This window comes from Numenius arquata, chromosome Z, assembly GCF_964106895.1.
Source record: "Numenius arquata chromosome Z, bNumArq3.hap1.1, whole genome shotgun sequence".
NCBI lineage: Eukaryota > Metazoa > Chordata > Aves > Charadriiformes > Scolopacidae > Numenius > Numenius arquata.
Window position 1 is genome coordinate 26,683,010 of NC_133616.1, and position 17,448 is coordinate 26,700,457.

General features: G+C 42.5%; 1 protein-coding gene across 1 annotated transcript; it reads right to left on the minus strand.

The window, feature by feature from the left end:
• Positions 1-6,140: 6,140 nt before the first annotated feature.
• On the minus strand, positions 6,141-11,375 carry F2RL1 (F2R like trypsin receptor 1). The gene is made up of 2 exons (XM_074166605.1): positions 11,306-11,375; positions 6,141-7,246 (listed from the first exon to the last, which is right to left on the minus strand). Exons 1-2 carry the CDS (start codon positions 11,373-11,375, stop codon positions 6,141-6,143), a joined length of 1,176 nt encoding a protein of 391 aa, XP_074022706.1.
• Between the last annotated feature and the right edge of the window lie 6,073 nt (positions 11,376-17,448).

Consider the following 17,448-nt stretch of genomic DNA (forward strand, 5'->3'; position numbering starts at 1 on the left):
GCAAAGGTGCTCTCTCTGTGTTACAGCTACATTAGGCCACTTGCTAACATAGCTCTGGCAATCAGAGATTGCACTGGTTCTCTCCCGTGGGCACTCCACACTGTGGCAAAAAGCAATATCCAGCCGAGCGTTAAGCTGGCACAGGTAGCACACAGCATTCAACAGCTTTCCCCCTTTCCTTGGCCACCAAAGAGCCATCCAAACCACCAAGGAAGCTGGTTGCAGATACACTTCAATGACCGTGAAGCCCAAGTCACACAAGCTGGCACTGAATCAGTGAGTCCTGATGGATCCAAGGGAGTTTTCACGGTGTCTCTGCACAGCACTCAATGCATACTTCACAATCGCTACTCTTTTTTCCATTATCTGAAGAATCTCCACCTCCTTTGGCCGAAATGACAGAGGGCTGACTATGTAGTCATCCTGTTGTACTGGTCCTGCCAGCAGACAGTGCCTGGAGAATGTCTATCTGCAAGCCTACAGAAGGTTATCACTCCTGAGAAAAAATGTAGGTAACACATACTGTCCTGGCTGGTTTTGAATCAGAATAACCATAACTACTGCATTGATGCTGAATTTAACATTGATGCTATGTATTAACCGTGTTCAAAGTGCTCATGACAGATCAAACACATCCGTAATGAAACTCAGGCCCCAAAGGGCTGTTATGGTAGGTAGACAGTATGCTGCTGCATTCCCAGGACAGCCATACGTCTAGACATGTGCTACACGTCTTCAGTCATCACACCAGAGTTAGACAAAATGAATGCTAAAGTTGGTGGGCCCAGATGGTATTCATTGAGGAGTTCTGAGATAACTCAGGGATAAAATGGCTGAATTAATAACAGAAGTGTGTTACCTTTTGCCAAAATTATACTTGAATACTGGGAGCCAATGCTGTAATCAGCCATTAAAAGAAGGTTCTGAGATGTCCAGGGAAATACGGCCCTGCGAGCACAATATCTGTACCGAGCAATTAGTGAAAAGCTTAAGAAGGGACCTAAGTAAGGAACACCTGGACCTTTCTATGAAAAGCCACCATAGCTTTTGTAAAGAGAAGTCTGGGCTTAAAAGCCTTGTGGGGTTCTGCATGTGGGGATAAGAGTGACCAGCGGATCCAGTCTACCTGGAATTCCAAAAGGCTTTTGGCAAAATTCCTTATCAAAGACTTTTAAAAAAACAACTAGGCAGACATGGAATAAGAGGGAAGGTCCTCTTATGGAAAAATAACTGATTACAAGAAAGGAAATACAGGGTAGCGAAAAAAAATGTCAGTTTTCACAATGCCAGTTACTCCCAGTGTGGTGCCAGATCTGTACTGTTCCGCGTATTCATAAGCGGAAGAGTGTTGAGCAGTTAGGAACTAAAGTTGGCTGATAACACAAAGTTGGTCAAGAGAGTGAGGACTTACCTACCTACAAGCTGCAAAGAATTGCAGAAGAACCTTGTAAGATTGACTGAGCAATGAATTGGTGGATGAATATAAATGAGTATAAATAACTGTGAAGTGAGGTGAATGAGGGAAAAATATTCCAGTTGACATACATGACTATGGCTTGCAAAATGACTGTAACCACTTGGGAGAGAAAAGTAGTTACAAGCAGCTGCAGGAAAACATCAACTCAATGCTCAGGAGCATGAAAAAAATAAAATAAAATTGAAAGTTAGGGGCTATAGGGAAAGTAACAGGGAGCAAAACAGAAGTCGTCATTGTACCATCCATGGCTTGAATACTGTGTGCAGCTTGGTGACTCTGTATGGGAATGGGAAGGTGTCAAGAGAAAGGAAACAGGATTATCCCATGTTGAAGAGTGGCTGTGCTGGAAGGACCAAATTGGCTAGGCCTCCAACCTGGAAAGGAACTGAGAGGGAATACGATACTGGCCTACAAAATTGCAAGTGGCTGAACAAGACAGTTAGGGACTTGTTCACACTCTTCTTCACTAAGAACCAGGGGCCACCAAATGAGGATAGTGGATCCTGGTTCAAAGCAAATAAAATGAGGCTAATTTTCACAGTGAGACACCCAACAGGTGGTACTAATTAGACCAGCCAAATCAGACTGGAAAGGAAATTCTCATGCTGAAAATGGCTGCATGTTGGGAGAGTACTGTGAGGGATACCATACGTGCCTGCACTGTTTTTACTCCTCCCTGCCTAAAACTTTTTGTTGTTGCTGTTACACATGCTCTTTGAGTTACAGATTAATCCTTCTCAACAGCAGCTTTCCTCACAGATGTCCATGAGCTTAGCTCCCCTAGCCTTCATTTGTCTCCTTTTTTTATTAACTCTTTTCACATTTCATCAGTCGCATAGCACAGCACTCACAAACTTCCCTGGCCACAACTCACGTGCGTGTGGTGTGTTGGTCAGGTACCTTGTGAAGCAGTCCTACAGTTTTCTGACAAGCTCCCCAAGACACCTTGCTGTCTTGTTGACCTCCAAAGGCACGGGTGAGAAGATGACTCTGGCTGAGCTGGACGGACCCTCAGTTTGAGTGAGCAGCGCCATTCCCATGGTCATGGGTGGAGGCTTGCTCGCTGCTGCTTAGGTGGTTAGGCAGAGGCTTCACAGCTCCTGTGCTTCAACTTACCTTGTAGTTGCACAGTGCAAGCTGATGTTGGTGGTGAAAAACCGTCTGACCCTCTGCCTTGTGCTAAGCCATGAGCTCATCCAGCAAACAGGCAAAATGCTCTTCCAGGTGGAAAATAAACTTCTTTCCATCCCTCCCCCTGGTTTAACTTTAACCCAGGCTTGATCTAATCCACCCCAAGGTCACACATGCTTGTGACAGTAGGAGGGAACAGCAGTCAGGGTAGGGCAAAGACCAGCCTACCTCTCTCAGCTGCAACGCGTGCTTGAGCTGTTTGTGAAACCATGACGCTGAGCACATAAATTACTCCTGGGCTACATGTTCTTGCCTCATCACTACCTGGGTGCACAGGCACACAGCTGCCATTACAAGGAATTGATTCACATCTATTGAACAACCAGCCTGGTCTACCTGCTCTGTTAATTGGAGAAAAATAATTCATATTCAATTCAGGATGAGGGTTGGCAGTGCAGCTACAGATGGGAAAAATTTCCTACAATTTGTCCTTGTTTCAAGGACAAATAAAAGAACAAAGCTAAACAATTCTTACAAAGGTTCCTCCTCTTCACCTGCAGATTAATTTAGTCATCATTGCACTTGGTCTGCAGCAAAGAAAGACACACTTGCAGCATTAAGATACAGATCATAAGAGCATATGGACACTTGATTAAATTCTCAGTACCAGTTCTCTTCCCCTCATAATCACAGAACAGTTAGATTCAGAGGAAGATGACCCTCCCTAACCCCAGCTAAAGACACTACCCCAGATGGCATCACTAAAATAGCAAAGGAAAAGCAAAAAGGACATGAGTAGTGTCAATTATAAAAAAAAAACAACCCTAGACTTAAAAGATCTGTTTAGCTCCCAGTGAGCATAGTTTGAAGGAATAAGCTTCACTTAGATGTCTGCAGGCTCCATGAATAGTATTCTCCAAAGTTTGTCACACATAGTACAACCTCCTTTCAAAATAAATCATTCTACTAAGTCAAACTTTTTCTCAAAGTTTTCAGCAACAGTCCACTAATATCTAACTCTTACATGTGTCATCATCAGACCTCTGCTGCAGGTAAGAGATGAAAGATTCTTCCTTGCAACCTGCTTTGTCAATCCATGGATGAAGGTGGCTAGAAAGGAGAAGTGGTCAAGGGAATCAGCACTGCCCTTTGCATGAGCTGCAGTGGAGTGGTCTGGTTGATTGTTTGACAGTCACCAACTCTGATCCCACCCATGACAGGAAAGGAAGAGCAAAGAGCAAGTGTATAGTTACAAGCATTATTTGTTGTACTTCTGATTAAACAATGGCAAGAAATTAATCCTGTCCCCCAAAAGACTGGCTGTATTAAGCATATATTTTTTTCCAGCAATTTAACAGTGATCCATGAATCACGAGTGGTGTCTTTGTGGTATTATATAGATGAACACAAACAATTCATCACCTTTACAACACACAACCCTTGGACTCCTGGCAGAACACAGGTAGCGCTGTAATCATGTGAACTGGATGCCCTTCCTTCATGTTATTCAGAGCAGGAAGCACACTAGGCTGTTCAGCAAGATAAAGGACATTCTCATATTCTGTTTATCACACACAGGCTAAGGGAAGAGTTTAGATGGCAGTTTGTGAAGAAGGTGTAACCCTCTTCTTCCCAAATCCTTTCAGAGAACTATAGCCTCATACGTACAGTTATTTTCCAGTAAGGATGCTGCATTACATCTTCAGTTCAGTAATAAATAAGCAACTATTTGCCTGCATTTGTGTTCCAGGTCATCTAAAGAGCTGTAAACTCTGCTTCTCAATGAGACATTGGTTAATGTTAAGTTGCTATTTTAGCTTGGATCTCTGAGATACTGCCACACAACATCCTACTTTCACGCTAAGCACATGCTACGAGTTAGTAGACAACACTGCAGCAGATAAAAGGAGAGCTAGAGCTTAATTAATCCTTGAGATGAGAGGTCTAATTCAATGAACAAACCTCTCAATCTTTATTATGTATGGGGAAAAAACTGTCACCAAGTAGAATGGGGAAAGCAAAGAACAAGACACAGGAAGGAACAGACTAGCACACAGAAAAAATAATTTATTATATAAATACTTATGGCCTTTAAGCTGTAGAAGACTGCTCAAATTTTTGCTAGAGTTTAGTCTACTCCTCTCCATGTTTGAAATGGTAAATATTTCCTACCTATATACCAGCTGTCTCAGAGTACTTTTTGGACTGAGGACTTTTCCATTTGCTTATGTTTGTAGGGACCTGACTATGCCTAAATCTCAGATAGGTCACCTAGCTGTGAGTTCAGTGTACAACTTGTTCGAACTTATCAGGACTGCAAGATTTGAAAAAATGCATTTAAACCCTACAACCAACATACATACCCATCAGCTTTTCAGATGAAAAGTACATGTGATTCCATATTCCTGAGTCTTAACAAATATTCTGGGTGATGAATGAGAATTTAAGATATTTTAGAAATCCACTGCGGCTGAAGTTTGCTATCTTGTTAATGTGTTTATTTGTATTTCAGTTCTGAACTGTTTGCTTTTAGTTATCTGCTAATAAGATAATGGAACAGTTTTGCTATAATAAAATGCATCATTAGGTAAATTTTACTTAACCCATTTAGACATTACCACTACAGTTGTCAGACTTCTAATTCACCATTTGTTACCTGAAATCAGGTAAGTTGAAACACTCAGCACGTTGAAGAGCATGTAAAAGCATAAAAGAAAGCACCCAACTTGAATTTGTTATTAAAAACAAAATCTTATTTAGATATCTTAAAAAATACAAGGCACATAATATAAAAATCAAATAGCTATTCATCAAAACTTTGTTAAATAGCCCCATTTAAGATCACATACAGGCCAGCGTTAAGTAACAGTGTATAATGTCAACTAGTATTTTATCTCAGTGCTAGCTGATAATAAGTTCAGCTTGTCAACTCAATAGGATAACCTTACAGGCTTCTGCCATGTTAGTATTTACAACATGAAAACTTGGAAAACAATATAAAACTACATTATACTAAAGATAATAAGCAGTCACATTGCTGGACCCACACCAAGATGGTGAAATGGATTCTCCTTTCCTTCTCTCTATGGTTTCAAATAATGTTCAGCCTAAGCAGGTACATAGAGCAAGGATCTACATACACAATCTGTTCAACTGTTCAGTACATTACAGTTAAAGCCAAACAAAATTTCTCTGTTAATTAAATATACTAGCAACACTACACAACATTCCATTGACATTTTGCTTTTCAACAACTTTGATATTGAACAAAAATATCTTCAACCATGACTCACTTCCAAGTCAGCAGTATTTTTGCAGAGCATCAGAAATGTCATGATTTTTTTCCAGCCCACTGGGAAGATTTATCTTCTTGCAATTTCTATACAGCGTAAGCAGCTGCCAGTTCTGAAATCCAGGCTTCAATGTAATTAAAAAGCAAAGACATTTCTTCAGACTGCCTTGTACAAAATAACTCACTATATATCCCCTTCAGCAATAGTTATAAAAGTTCACTTTTCTTCTAGGATTAAACTCAGTAGGTTGATTTAGTGGTCCCATTTGAGTTTGAAGAATAAGAATTTGATTTCTTGGGATACCTGCTTGATGAAAGAGACACTTGCATCCTCCGTGTAGTTCGCACACTTCGGCAAAGAAGAGCATTTTTAAAGTTGTGTCTGAAGTCTTTTGAAATATAGTAATAGATGAATGGATCAATACAACTGTTCAAAGTAGAAAGACACAGTGCAATTAAGTACAACAAATACAGATAGCTCTGGTGGTAGGTTTTGATGAGCCAATAATGCACAACAAGCAGCACATTGCTAGGCGTAAAACAGATGAGATACACAGACAGGACAATGATAATGAGTTTGATTGCTCTTTTTCGTTTCTTCCCAGTGCTTACATCAGAGATGGAAGCATTCAGAGTCTTAATCATTAGTATGTAAGCGATAGCAGTGATGAGTGCTGGGATTAAGAAGAGTCCAATTGCAAGTGAGAGGAAATAAATGAACATGTCATGAGACAACACATTTTCAGGCAACACATCATGGCAGGTAGTAATGTTAAGATTTGAGATGTATGCTGTCTGATTAACAAGATACAATGGAATGGTGCCCAACAAAATCAGTATCCAGATAGCAAGGGAGATGCCAAAGGCAATTTCAGATTTCTTTCTTGAATTCACTATGGGGTTCACTACAACCCAGTATCGCTGCACACTGAGACATGTCATAAAGAGAATGGAACAGTACATATTTCCATAGAAAAATCCAACAAGTACTTTGCAGAGACCTTCACCGAATAGCCAGTTATTGCCATTTACGTGATACGCAATCTTCAGTGGGAACCAGACAACAAAAAGAAGGTCTGCCAATGCCAAGTTAACCATATAAATCACAGCTGGATGTTTCTTCTTTGTTCGGAAAAAAAAGACCCAGAGGGCCATGGCATTGCTTGGCAAACCAATGATAAAGACAATGATATAGACAATGGGAAGAAAAACTGTAGTCAGCTTTCCTGTAAGGGCTTTTTCTGCAAATTCATCCACTTCGTATAAATCTTCTGTGGCATTATCTGTATTTGGAACTTTTCGGCCAGCAAAACTTCTTCCTTTTGAACTGGTGCTTCCACTACTCTCTAAAAAGTAAAATAAAATAATAAAAAAATAAAGTTGTTGTTACTGAAGTACAGACTTTTTGTCCTTTTTAAAAATAAACTACACACCATGATTTACTCTGAAGAATTATAAAGGGCCTTATCAGAGGCCCAACAGAGAAATTAGGACTGCTTTTCAAACACAACAATTTTTCTTCCCTTTGTTTTATTATTCAAAGGCGACCTATATCCCCATTCAAGGATTCTGTCAGCAACCAAAACGCTTTTCCATATCACCAGTGACATTAAAAATACCTTGTTAAAATGGCTGTCACGTGCTCCTACCATCTGAACAGTTACAACAGAAACTGAGTAAAGTACCCCAGGGCACCATTATCCCTTCACATGGCAGTGCCAGATTACCCAAGTGCTGGGACTCATAAAACTTTGTAGCAGGCTAACATAACTGCAGTAGAGGTTTCCTCAGTTTTATGTGGCCTGAGAATGAGGTATGCAGTAAAAAAAGAGCATGCAGTCCTCAGATGAGCTAGAACTGAAACTGTCAGATTTTAATGCTGAAAGCTAGCACAATTGATCTCTAGGGAAAGAAAGATGTGTGTTACACTGTATCTGAATTGAAGCTGGACCAGACCATCTTTGTGCATGAAGATGCAACTGGGCTAGTCATCTGGAATCTCCTTCCAATTCTCAGCCAAGATGCCTGGACAATCTCTGCAGTTTCTTCTTAAAGCTCTAGATGGTAAAGCTGGCAGCTATGGTTGCTTTGTACACCAGACAGCTATCACTAAGTTTTGCTCTGCCTCCTCTAAAGCCACAGGGACTTACAAGCCATATGAACTAGCCAGCCGCTCCTGACTGCTGTGTCTTGTATGACAGCCTTCAGATGGCTCAATCCAGAACCCTCTAAGACACCCTCCAGACCCAACACAATCCTCTCCCACTAACAGGTTAAACTGCACAAGCAGATGCTGTCCATGAACTCCCCCTGTTCCAAAAAGTCTGACATCCACCAAGCTAAACTGTACCGATATGGAACCTGACCATCTGTGGGAGAGTTTTTTTTCACCTTATCTCAATTTCTATCAATATTTGTGGATTATTTTAGCCACAGAAAATCCCAACTGGAGTATAAAGTAGTCTTCTTGAGCAAGCAAGTTCGTGTACAACAAGCCCTGAACCGTGTTGAAGGATGGCCCCTTTGTTATTCTATAAATAATAGTTTTGATACAGTTCCAGAATGAAAAATGTTTACATCTCACATTTTAAAGTATAAGAATTCTCACACAAGAAGTATGTAAATACACAACTATACATAGTTTCCAGTATAGGATGCTCAAAAGTAGCACAACTTTAGATAGCTGTTCCTTTCAAGTTATTACTGCAAGAGTCGTATGTACAGCATTAGCGTCATGTCTAGACTATGCGACCTCCTAAAGAGGTGTACAGAAATACAGCATATATTGGTGTTCTTTAGAGTTTTGAATTAAGTTACCCTAGCTCCACTTAACAAGGATTTAACAAGCCCCAGGCACAGGCATGCTTCACTGGAAAACTAAGGTGTAAGAAAACTTTTTGCCAGTACAATGACATGGACAATTTTTTGCAGTAGACTGCATGAAGACTGAAGTCTAAATTATACCAACAAAACAACAATCCTAAAGAAAATTAATTCAAATGCCAAACAGTCATTTTTGCCTATATATGGTATAACTACAACAGGGCAGATTTATACAAATTCTGCTCTCAGATCTTCAAGCCACATGATTATGTTAGCAATACTGTTAAAGATTGCAAAGTTTACTCGCATAATACAAAAATCCGAGGTGCTTAACCTGATCTGTGAATATTAGAAGCCATAACTAGAAGTAGACTTATAGCTTAGCTGAGACAGCTTCCAGAGATGCTTGGAAGCAGACCCTTTATTATAAGCTGACAGCAGTTCTCAGAATACCATAATAAAGCACAGTGTACAGTGCTATGTTAAGCAGCTGTCCATCAGTAAGTAGCTGATATTACCAAATTGCACTCATACTATTTGTATTCCACTGCAAAGATTTAAATTATTGTAGAAAATTGGTAGAGCAAATACTACCACTTTGTTCTTATTAATGTTTTGTGATCAGATAGAAAGCAATGATTTGCAATCGATGTTCATAGGTTGGGTTGAAATATAAAAAATGCTCACCAAAAAGCACTAAAGTGTTAATGCAACACAAAAGAGCTACAATAAAGTGGGTTGACTGCCATGTGATCCACAGACAGGACTTAGTATTACAAGAGTGAAAGAACAGAGATAAAGGTTAGTTTTATTATATTTTTGAAGACACAGTCAAGTGATTTCAGAGACCAAGTCTTGCTTTTTTTGCTGACTTTAAGTAGTTTGAGCCTCAAAAGTTCTGACTCCAGATACTGGGCAGCTTTTCTTAGTCCAGTTGGCACCCTTATAGGGAGACAGTTCAGTGTCTGTTTCTTTTTGCAGTTAACACTCCCTCACCGAGAAACCAATCCTTTGTTACATATGTGCATTTTCTACACCCTTTTCTTACTCTTTCTGTGCTTGGAGTTTTCCATAACAATTGAGTTCTTTTCCAAGCCGAGTTTCACCCAGCCTGACTCACATACTGAGAATGCAGTTGATTTGCTAATCTGCCCACGGGAAAAGCTTCCTAGGCATCTTGGAGAAAAACGTACTCTTCTCCCACAACAAAAGACTGTTTCAACACCTTTGCCATTTATCCAGAAGATACAACCCAGTGCATACCAAAAGATTATGCCTACCCTGCAGACACAAAAGTGACAGCAGCACAAAGTATCCAAATTAACTAGTTTAGGTCATGATAGTAATACCCACACAGGACTAAGACTAAGATTACCCTCGTTTTCAGATCTGCAACTGAGATTCACCACAACTCCATAATGGCATTATCCTGTTTGAAAACAGCCACAATCATGTCCCCTGGCCTATAGTGCATCGCTGTTGGTTGGGATGCTCAGTTCCAGCTGATGCACAGTTCCAGCTCATTTCACCTGCCTACTCCAGAAAATCCAGCACCCAGCTAACACTTTTAAGCAGACTACTTCCCCCATCCCCAGGACGGCTCCAGATTCTCCCACACCCCCTCCCAGGTCAGATAACTAGGATATTAAGAGGCAGTCAAATATCAGAAACTCCGCTCTGACCAAGAAACTTTGCACCCATCTAGTATCTATTTGTTGAGAAAATAGGACCTGCCGTATGCTTGCCTTCAATATTTACACAATCTTTACGCATATACTTTTATTATGCAAGTAAGCCCAGTATGAACAAATACAGAAGGCCACAGTGCCAAAGGCATGCGTAGACATGGCAACGGGGTTTACTATAAAAGGTAGTGAAACACGAACCTTAGGGCAGTGAAATATTAATATGAATAAGTGGGTTTTCTTTTCCCCAAACAGCACTTACGTTGAATAAGCAATAATATAAACTAACAAAGATAATAATTAGGATTGAAAAAAAAAATATCTAACTTTTCAGAGGGGGGGGGGGGGGGGGGGGGGAGCGAGAACACGGTCTTGAGGGGTTTTTTTTTACGTTTATATACAGGCAGGTTGCTGGCCGAGAACCAGACCCGGTGTCCCAGGGACGCGGGTGAGGCCAGACCACGGGTGCCAGGCAGGACCCGCGGTCCCAAAGCGTGCTGGTAGCCCCGCCGGGCTATTTGCCCGTCGAGCTGCTTTCCCCCTACCTGGCGGGGAGGCCGGCGGGCAGCGCCCTCCCCGCGGGTCCCTGCAGCTGCACAGCCACCGGCCCAACTTTTCCGAACCCGGAAAGTTCAGCTCCGCGGCAACCTCGGGCGGTCCGCTCCGGGATCCCCGCACCACAGCCCAGGTGGATCAGAAACCTGCTCTTCGGCGCGGTGCAGCCCCGCCGAGAGCTCGGCCGTGCCCCCCACACCGCACCCCGCCTCATGAGCCACCATCACTCGCAGCCCAGGGGCGCCGAGCAACCCGGCGCGGAGCTCTGGGAGACCGCGGCTGGTCCCGGCCGAGCTAGCGGCTCTAGCACCCGGCGGCAGCAGCCCACACTTCTTCTCTCACCTGCGGGAGCAGCGGCTCGTAGCAGCGCACAGAGCAGCAGCAGCAGGCACAGCCCGCGGCACCCAGCCATCCTCCCGCCGCGCTCCGGTCACCGCCGCCTCTCCCGCACGCCTGACCGGTTTCACCTGATACCTGAGCTAGGAGGGGGCGGAGGGCGCGGTCGAGCCCAGTACCAGTATGGCTGCGGGCGGAGCTGAGCCAGGCCACATCCCTCCGGCCCCGCCCCCGGCCCCGCCCCCGGCCTCGCGGGCGAAGGGCTGTGGGGCGGCCCGTAAAATGGCCTCGCTGGCAGGTCCGCAGCGCCCACCTCAAAATGGCGGGGGCGTTACCTCGTCTCCCGAGGGGGTGATTGGCCTCGCGCTTCGCCTTAGTTCCCGTCTCCCTGCTCCTGGGCCTGAGCAGGTGCCGCGGGTCCTGCTTCTGCTCCCTCCCTCTCAAGCTGACCCGATGGCGGTCTCCTGGCCCTCAGCCCTCAGGTGGGGGCCCGGCCGCATGGCGGGGGCTGCCTTTGCCCGCGGCAGGTGGCTTGTTACCAGGCCAGAGCTGACTAAAGGCCGAGTGTAGCGTTTGAGCGGCTGCGTATTTGGAAGAGGCCACACTTGACGCCAAGCGGCTGCTGGAGTGGAGCCGGCTGGTGCTGGGATGTAGAGGCTGGGGCCGGGGGTGAGCTGGCAAGGAAGCGGGGTGGAGGGGTTGTTTCGTGGGACAGCGTTACTCCTGACTCTTAACATGTAGCTTTGTGTGTGCCAGGCTTCTTACTCTTCTTCATTATGTGGTCGTATGACAGGCAGGAAAATGGTGTAACGGCTACTTAACCCAAATGCGTTTGTGGTGCTCTGCTGGTGTGACCCTGGGTAAGAAAGGGGTGTTTTCACTTGTCGGCCTCGCTTGAACTTGGAAAACACCAACTTCCTTTTGGTTTTGGAAATAGGGATTTCAGGAACAAAATTAAGCACAATGCAGTACCAGGAGTGTTTTCCATTTATGTGAATTGAGGAGGTCTACACTGTTCCTGTTTCACAGATGGAAAATGGGGTACAGAGAGATGCAGGTAAATGCAAGTTCTGGGTGTCTGAGCAGACATCAAGGGCCTCACTTTTTTGAGTCTTTGTTATAAGTTACTCCATATTCAAAGCACAGTTCCTGTTCGTCCTCTACCCAGCTAAGACTGTTTATAGATTTCTCCTTGTAGTTTCAGCCTCCTTGCTAAGCACTGGGAAAGTCACAGCCCATCCCTCCAGACTCTCTCCCTGCTTCTTTCAGTCTTGCTTTGCAGTGCTATTTTGTTTATTTTACCATTACAAGCCGCTTCATGGGTACTTGAATCTTCTGCTCCTAATCACCTTGTCCAGTGAGTTGTAGTCTTCTCATCTGGCTTTTTATCTAATCTTCCTTTCAAACAGGCATGTACCTATGTGCTGGCTACCGGTCAATTCAGTGTTTTCCGTCTCAAATCTCTAGCACTAAGGAGTGGTCAGTCCTTCTCTCATCCAGTTCTGCTGTAGTGGGTACTCTCCTGCCAGTACCAGTTTTTAGTTTGTTTTCTCTTGATTTATTCCATCCAGTCTGTCTTTTTGTCTCCTTTACTTTCAAAGCACACAGCTCCTTCCCGCTTTTGCTTGGATCCAGCAGCAGTGGAAGGGACTGAGAATGCAAGGGAAAAAGATTCATTGCTGTCACTAAACAAAATCTGCTCTAGGCTGTGGCACGACAGGTCAGAGCTGCAACTGGAGAAGTTCTGTGGCTGTGCGTAGAAGCATCACTGCAGGTGCCTCTTCTGGAAACGCAGCTCTGGACTTAGCCTTTGTTGAGTGTAAGGAAACATGTTAACATAAGGTTATAATTTGGCTAGGTTTTCACAGAGATGTCAGAAACACCGAGTCGGTGTGAAGGTCATCTCCCTTCAAAATCTTATAAGCAGTTCATTAGATTCCCAGGCAATTAAAAATGGAGATTATAGGAGGGAGTGTTACTCCCTCTTATATACTGGAGAACTCCCTCTTAGATATTGGAGAACTCTGTCAACCTGCCTTATTTGAGAGACCTTACTACTGCCTTTCAGTACTTAAATAGGGCTTATGAGAAAGATGGGGAGAGAGTTTTTACAAGGGTCTGTAGTGACAGGGCAAGGGGTAACATTTTTACGTTTAAAGAGAGTGGATTTAGATAAGATATAAGGAAGAAATTCTTTCCTGTAAGGGTGGAACACTGGAACAAAGTGCCCAGAGAAGTTGTTGGTTCCCCATCTCTGGAAGTGTTCAAGGCCAGGTTGGATGGGGCCTTGAGCAATCTGACTCAAGATCTCTAAAGGTGCAAGTTATTGATTAACAAACCACTTTATGATTCTGTAATAGTCTTTGGCACTTGTAAGCAGTGGTTCCTGGCGCTCCATCTGTGCCTTGCTAACAAGGCTTCTGTTCGGTTTACTTTTATTGAGAAGTTAGTGCTCGTAGCTAACATCTTCAGCAGGGATAATATTTGTTAGGAAGATTCCCCATTTATAGTCTACATATGAGTTCTGCTTCATGACTTTAAAAAGTATCTAATAGAAACTAGAAATGGTCTTGCCCCGCTTGAAATCACTGGGGTCTCTGCACAGAGCTATGTCAAGCCTTCACGATTTTTAGTTGCCTTTATTGAAGACAACTGATTTGTCAAACCTATTTACAGTTCTAGTGTGCCATTTACCAAATAATTTGGAAATAAATTTTAACAGTTTGTAAATACACACAAAGCAATTAGGTTGTTTATCATTGGAAAATGATAAATGTTAACTTGTTTATCATTGGAAAATAATTGCAATAAATACAACTGTCACAGGAAGAATAAGTACATGACTATAGATGCTTATTAAACCTCAATACACCATTACAAATTGGTAGGTTCTTGGGGTTTCTGCTGTACATTTTTTTCTGCTACAAATACATATATTTGTGTGTATATGTTGCTATATTACACTATGATGAGTTGAGAAGAATTATTTGCACCTTTATATAGTGGCTTAAAGGGAGCTTCGAATGTGCATGTTATTGATTAACAAAGCATAGCCAAAACTGACAAAAAGGTAAATGAGCATCAGCTCACAAATCCCTGCTCTAGCAATATTCGGCTGGGGCACACTATCAGGAAAGTCTTGTGCACCTTTGGGCAAAAGGCATCATTGGAAATATGCTCTCCCTTGCGCCTTGAGTAGCTGACAGGTGTGCTGGTATTAACACAGTTTAGCACAGGGGCTCCAAAGGGCACCTTCCAGGGTATACCCCTTCGGTCTTGATTCACTTTGTAACAGCGTAATAATGTGATGTAATCATGAAGGTGTGTGACTGTCAAAGACACTTGGTGCCCCTTTATTAAATGAGAAACCACATGGATGTGGTTTCATTGCAAGGCACTTGTCAGAAGTTGTGCAGTTTTTTGCTAGGATGAATGGGTGGGAGCACTTTCCATATAGAGAGCTTGTTTTTGTGCTTAGTGTCTCCCTGGGAATTTCTGAATTCAGATGGCAGGTGTGTTTTCAATGTGTGGCTTATTGTAATCATACTATGTGTCTGTTTGGGGAGAAGGTAAGGGATGGCTGTTTGTGCCATATGTCTTACACCAATATATGATTTTTTTTTTTTTTTTTTCAAGGTGCAAGAAGAGCTTGGTTTGGGAAGGGAGAGGAAGTAAAAATCTCCTAACTTTAAAAATCAACATGTCTTGTGGGAATGGCACAAGCACTTAAAATACCCTTCCAACAATGCAGTTAGTGCAAGGGTTCAAGAAGGGAGGGTGACGTTTGGTTCAAATGAAACAATGTGAATAATTTGCTTTTAAAAACTAATTTAGTTTTTGATTCAGAAGAAGCTGATGTGACGTTTTTTGATGTCTTAGCCTGTCCTCAGGGTAGCCACCTGGCGTCTTAGAACACAGGAGAGTACCTTGGTACTAAGTTACTGCAGGGCTCTGCTTTCACAGTGCAAGGCCAGGTCTCTGGGTATAATAAGCCTTTTTGATAATTCATTTCAACACATTGAAGCCCTCTATCCTTCCTTCTTGTGTTTCTCATTCATAATAGCCCCTGTGCCGCCTTAAGCAGTGTCTCTCACTTGTTTTCCTGATCCTTTGAAGAAGTCACTGTATTTCCTGCTCAGTTCTCATTGGCCTTGCTGGCAGACTTGTTAGGCACTACATAGTGGTAGTCATAAATGTCCTTGTTGCTTTATGTGTGGCCAGCAAGGACCCTAGGAAACAAGAGGGGTTCTGGGCAGCGGCTGTATATCATTCTGTTTCTCCAGAAGAAAAGGTCCATTTTATTTCACTCTGTATTTAGGAAGCTATGTCCTTTCCCTCTCTTACCCTATCTACCCCAAGATTCTTGCAGTTTTTGGAAATTCTAGCCATGGAAAATTTGTGCTTTATGAGCATGTCATGCTGATGTGCTATTGTGTTGTTATTACTTGGGGTGCCAGTATGGGTAGCATATTAATTCATGGCATTTTGAGGCCACTGTGTTGAGGCGAGGTGGTATGGGTGGTTTAAGGTGGTGCCTTAATGGTTATTGGGTGTTACTCTGATTTTTCTGACCTTCTGTCAGTAGTGTTTTGTGTTTGTTCCTGATGTTTGGCCTTTGACTCTTCCCATATTTTCACTTTTTTCAAAAGCAAGGAGATCCAGGGCTTGGGCTGGAGGCATGACAAAGAGAAGTGGCAAAAGGTCTAGAACAAAATGTTAGGTATGCCCAGTGCCTGGGGGGTAGAAACATAGATGGCCCAACCCTGACTTTACACAGACATGGAAGTACAGCTGTGACTGCATTTCACCGTGACCTTGCAGTAATAGAGGACATGCAAATTTAACGAAACGGCTTTGTCTCAGCAGAATACAAAGCAGTGCTTCTGCACTTCTGTTGACAGTTGCTTAACCTGTGGTAGGTCTGTCTTCAAGTGTGACTACAGCTACATTAAGAAAAAAAAAAAAACAAACCCAAACCACAAAAAAAAACCAAAAAGCAAACCAAACATGTTAAGGTGCCAAAATCAAGCTATCAAAAATTAGGAAATACTGTAATTTGGGCTGCTTGTGCAATCCTAATTCAGCATGCTTGTGCATATGCATTTTGAAAGGGGTTTAATTATGACATCATATCCAATCTTTCAGTGGTGCATTGCACGGAGTGTGCTCGTGGATAAACAGTCTAGTACTTAAACCTCTACTTACATGTACAGATATACTCAAGATACCACCATTTAGCTAGTACTGACTTCTTATCCTGCTACTGTTGTAAACTGGGAAAGTGCTCTTTCTGCATAGATAGGAATGCAGAGAAAGGGGATGTGCAGATCGCTTGTGACTCAACAGTGCAACCGCTAGTTTTGCCTGCGTTTGTATCTGTCTGATGAGGTATGTAGTGCTATTCTGTTTCCTGCACGGAGGAAATGAAACAATGGATCATTAAGTGACGAGAAAAATATGTAATAGTTTGACGAAATGAAACATCGTTATGTGTTGGCACGTTTGTTAGAGTGGGCGTTGCTGTGTCCTTTGCAATAGCCAACTAGTCTCCAGAGCAAACCACCTGCAAGCAGACAGTGATAAATGGGAGCTAGTGTCAACACATGGAGTTTAAAATAAAGTCAGCATTACAGCAGTGGCGACAAGATTATTAAAGAACTGTATACTTGGATATGCAATCTATTTGCAGTAGAAATATAGCAGGGAAGGTTATGGTAGAAAATTAACCACAATATTAGTTTTGATAAACTGGATAAGCATTTTCCACGTTTCTCTTTCAGAATCCTGTTGGTCTGTCTCACATAGGAAGTATATTGATGGCTTATCACGGAGACTCAGTTTGTATTGACACTATGTGACTATCCAAATACCAAATTACTTTTAGGATCAGGTCTTTGTCAGGTAACCATTAAAAGTGAAAACTGAAAATACTGAAAGCATTCTGAAACATCTTTAAACCCCTTAACATTTCTCAAATAATTTCTACTCTCTGTATTTCTTCTAGTAATATAGTTAAACCACACCAGTTCCATGGAATTATTTAAATTAAATATTACAACAAAACCTTTCTGATGCCAGGAAAGTGTTGCAAAGTCTGATGAGTACAGTGAAATGTTAATCCTACCCAGAGAGAAGAGGTAAACAAGTTT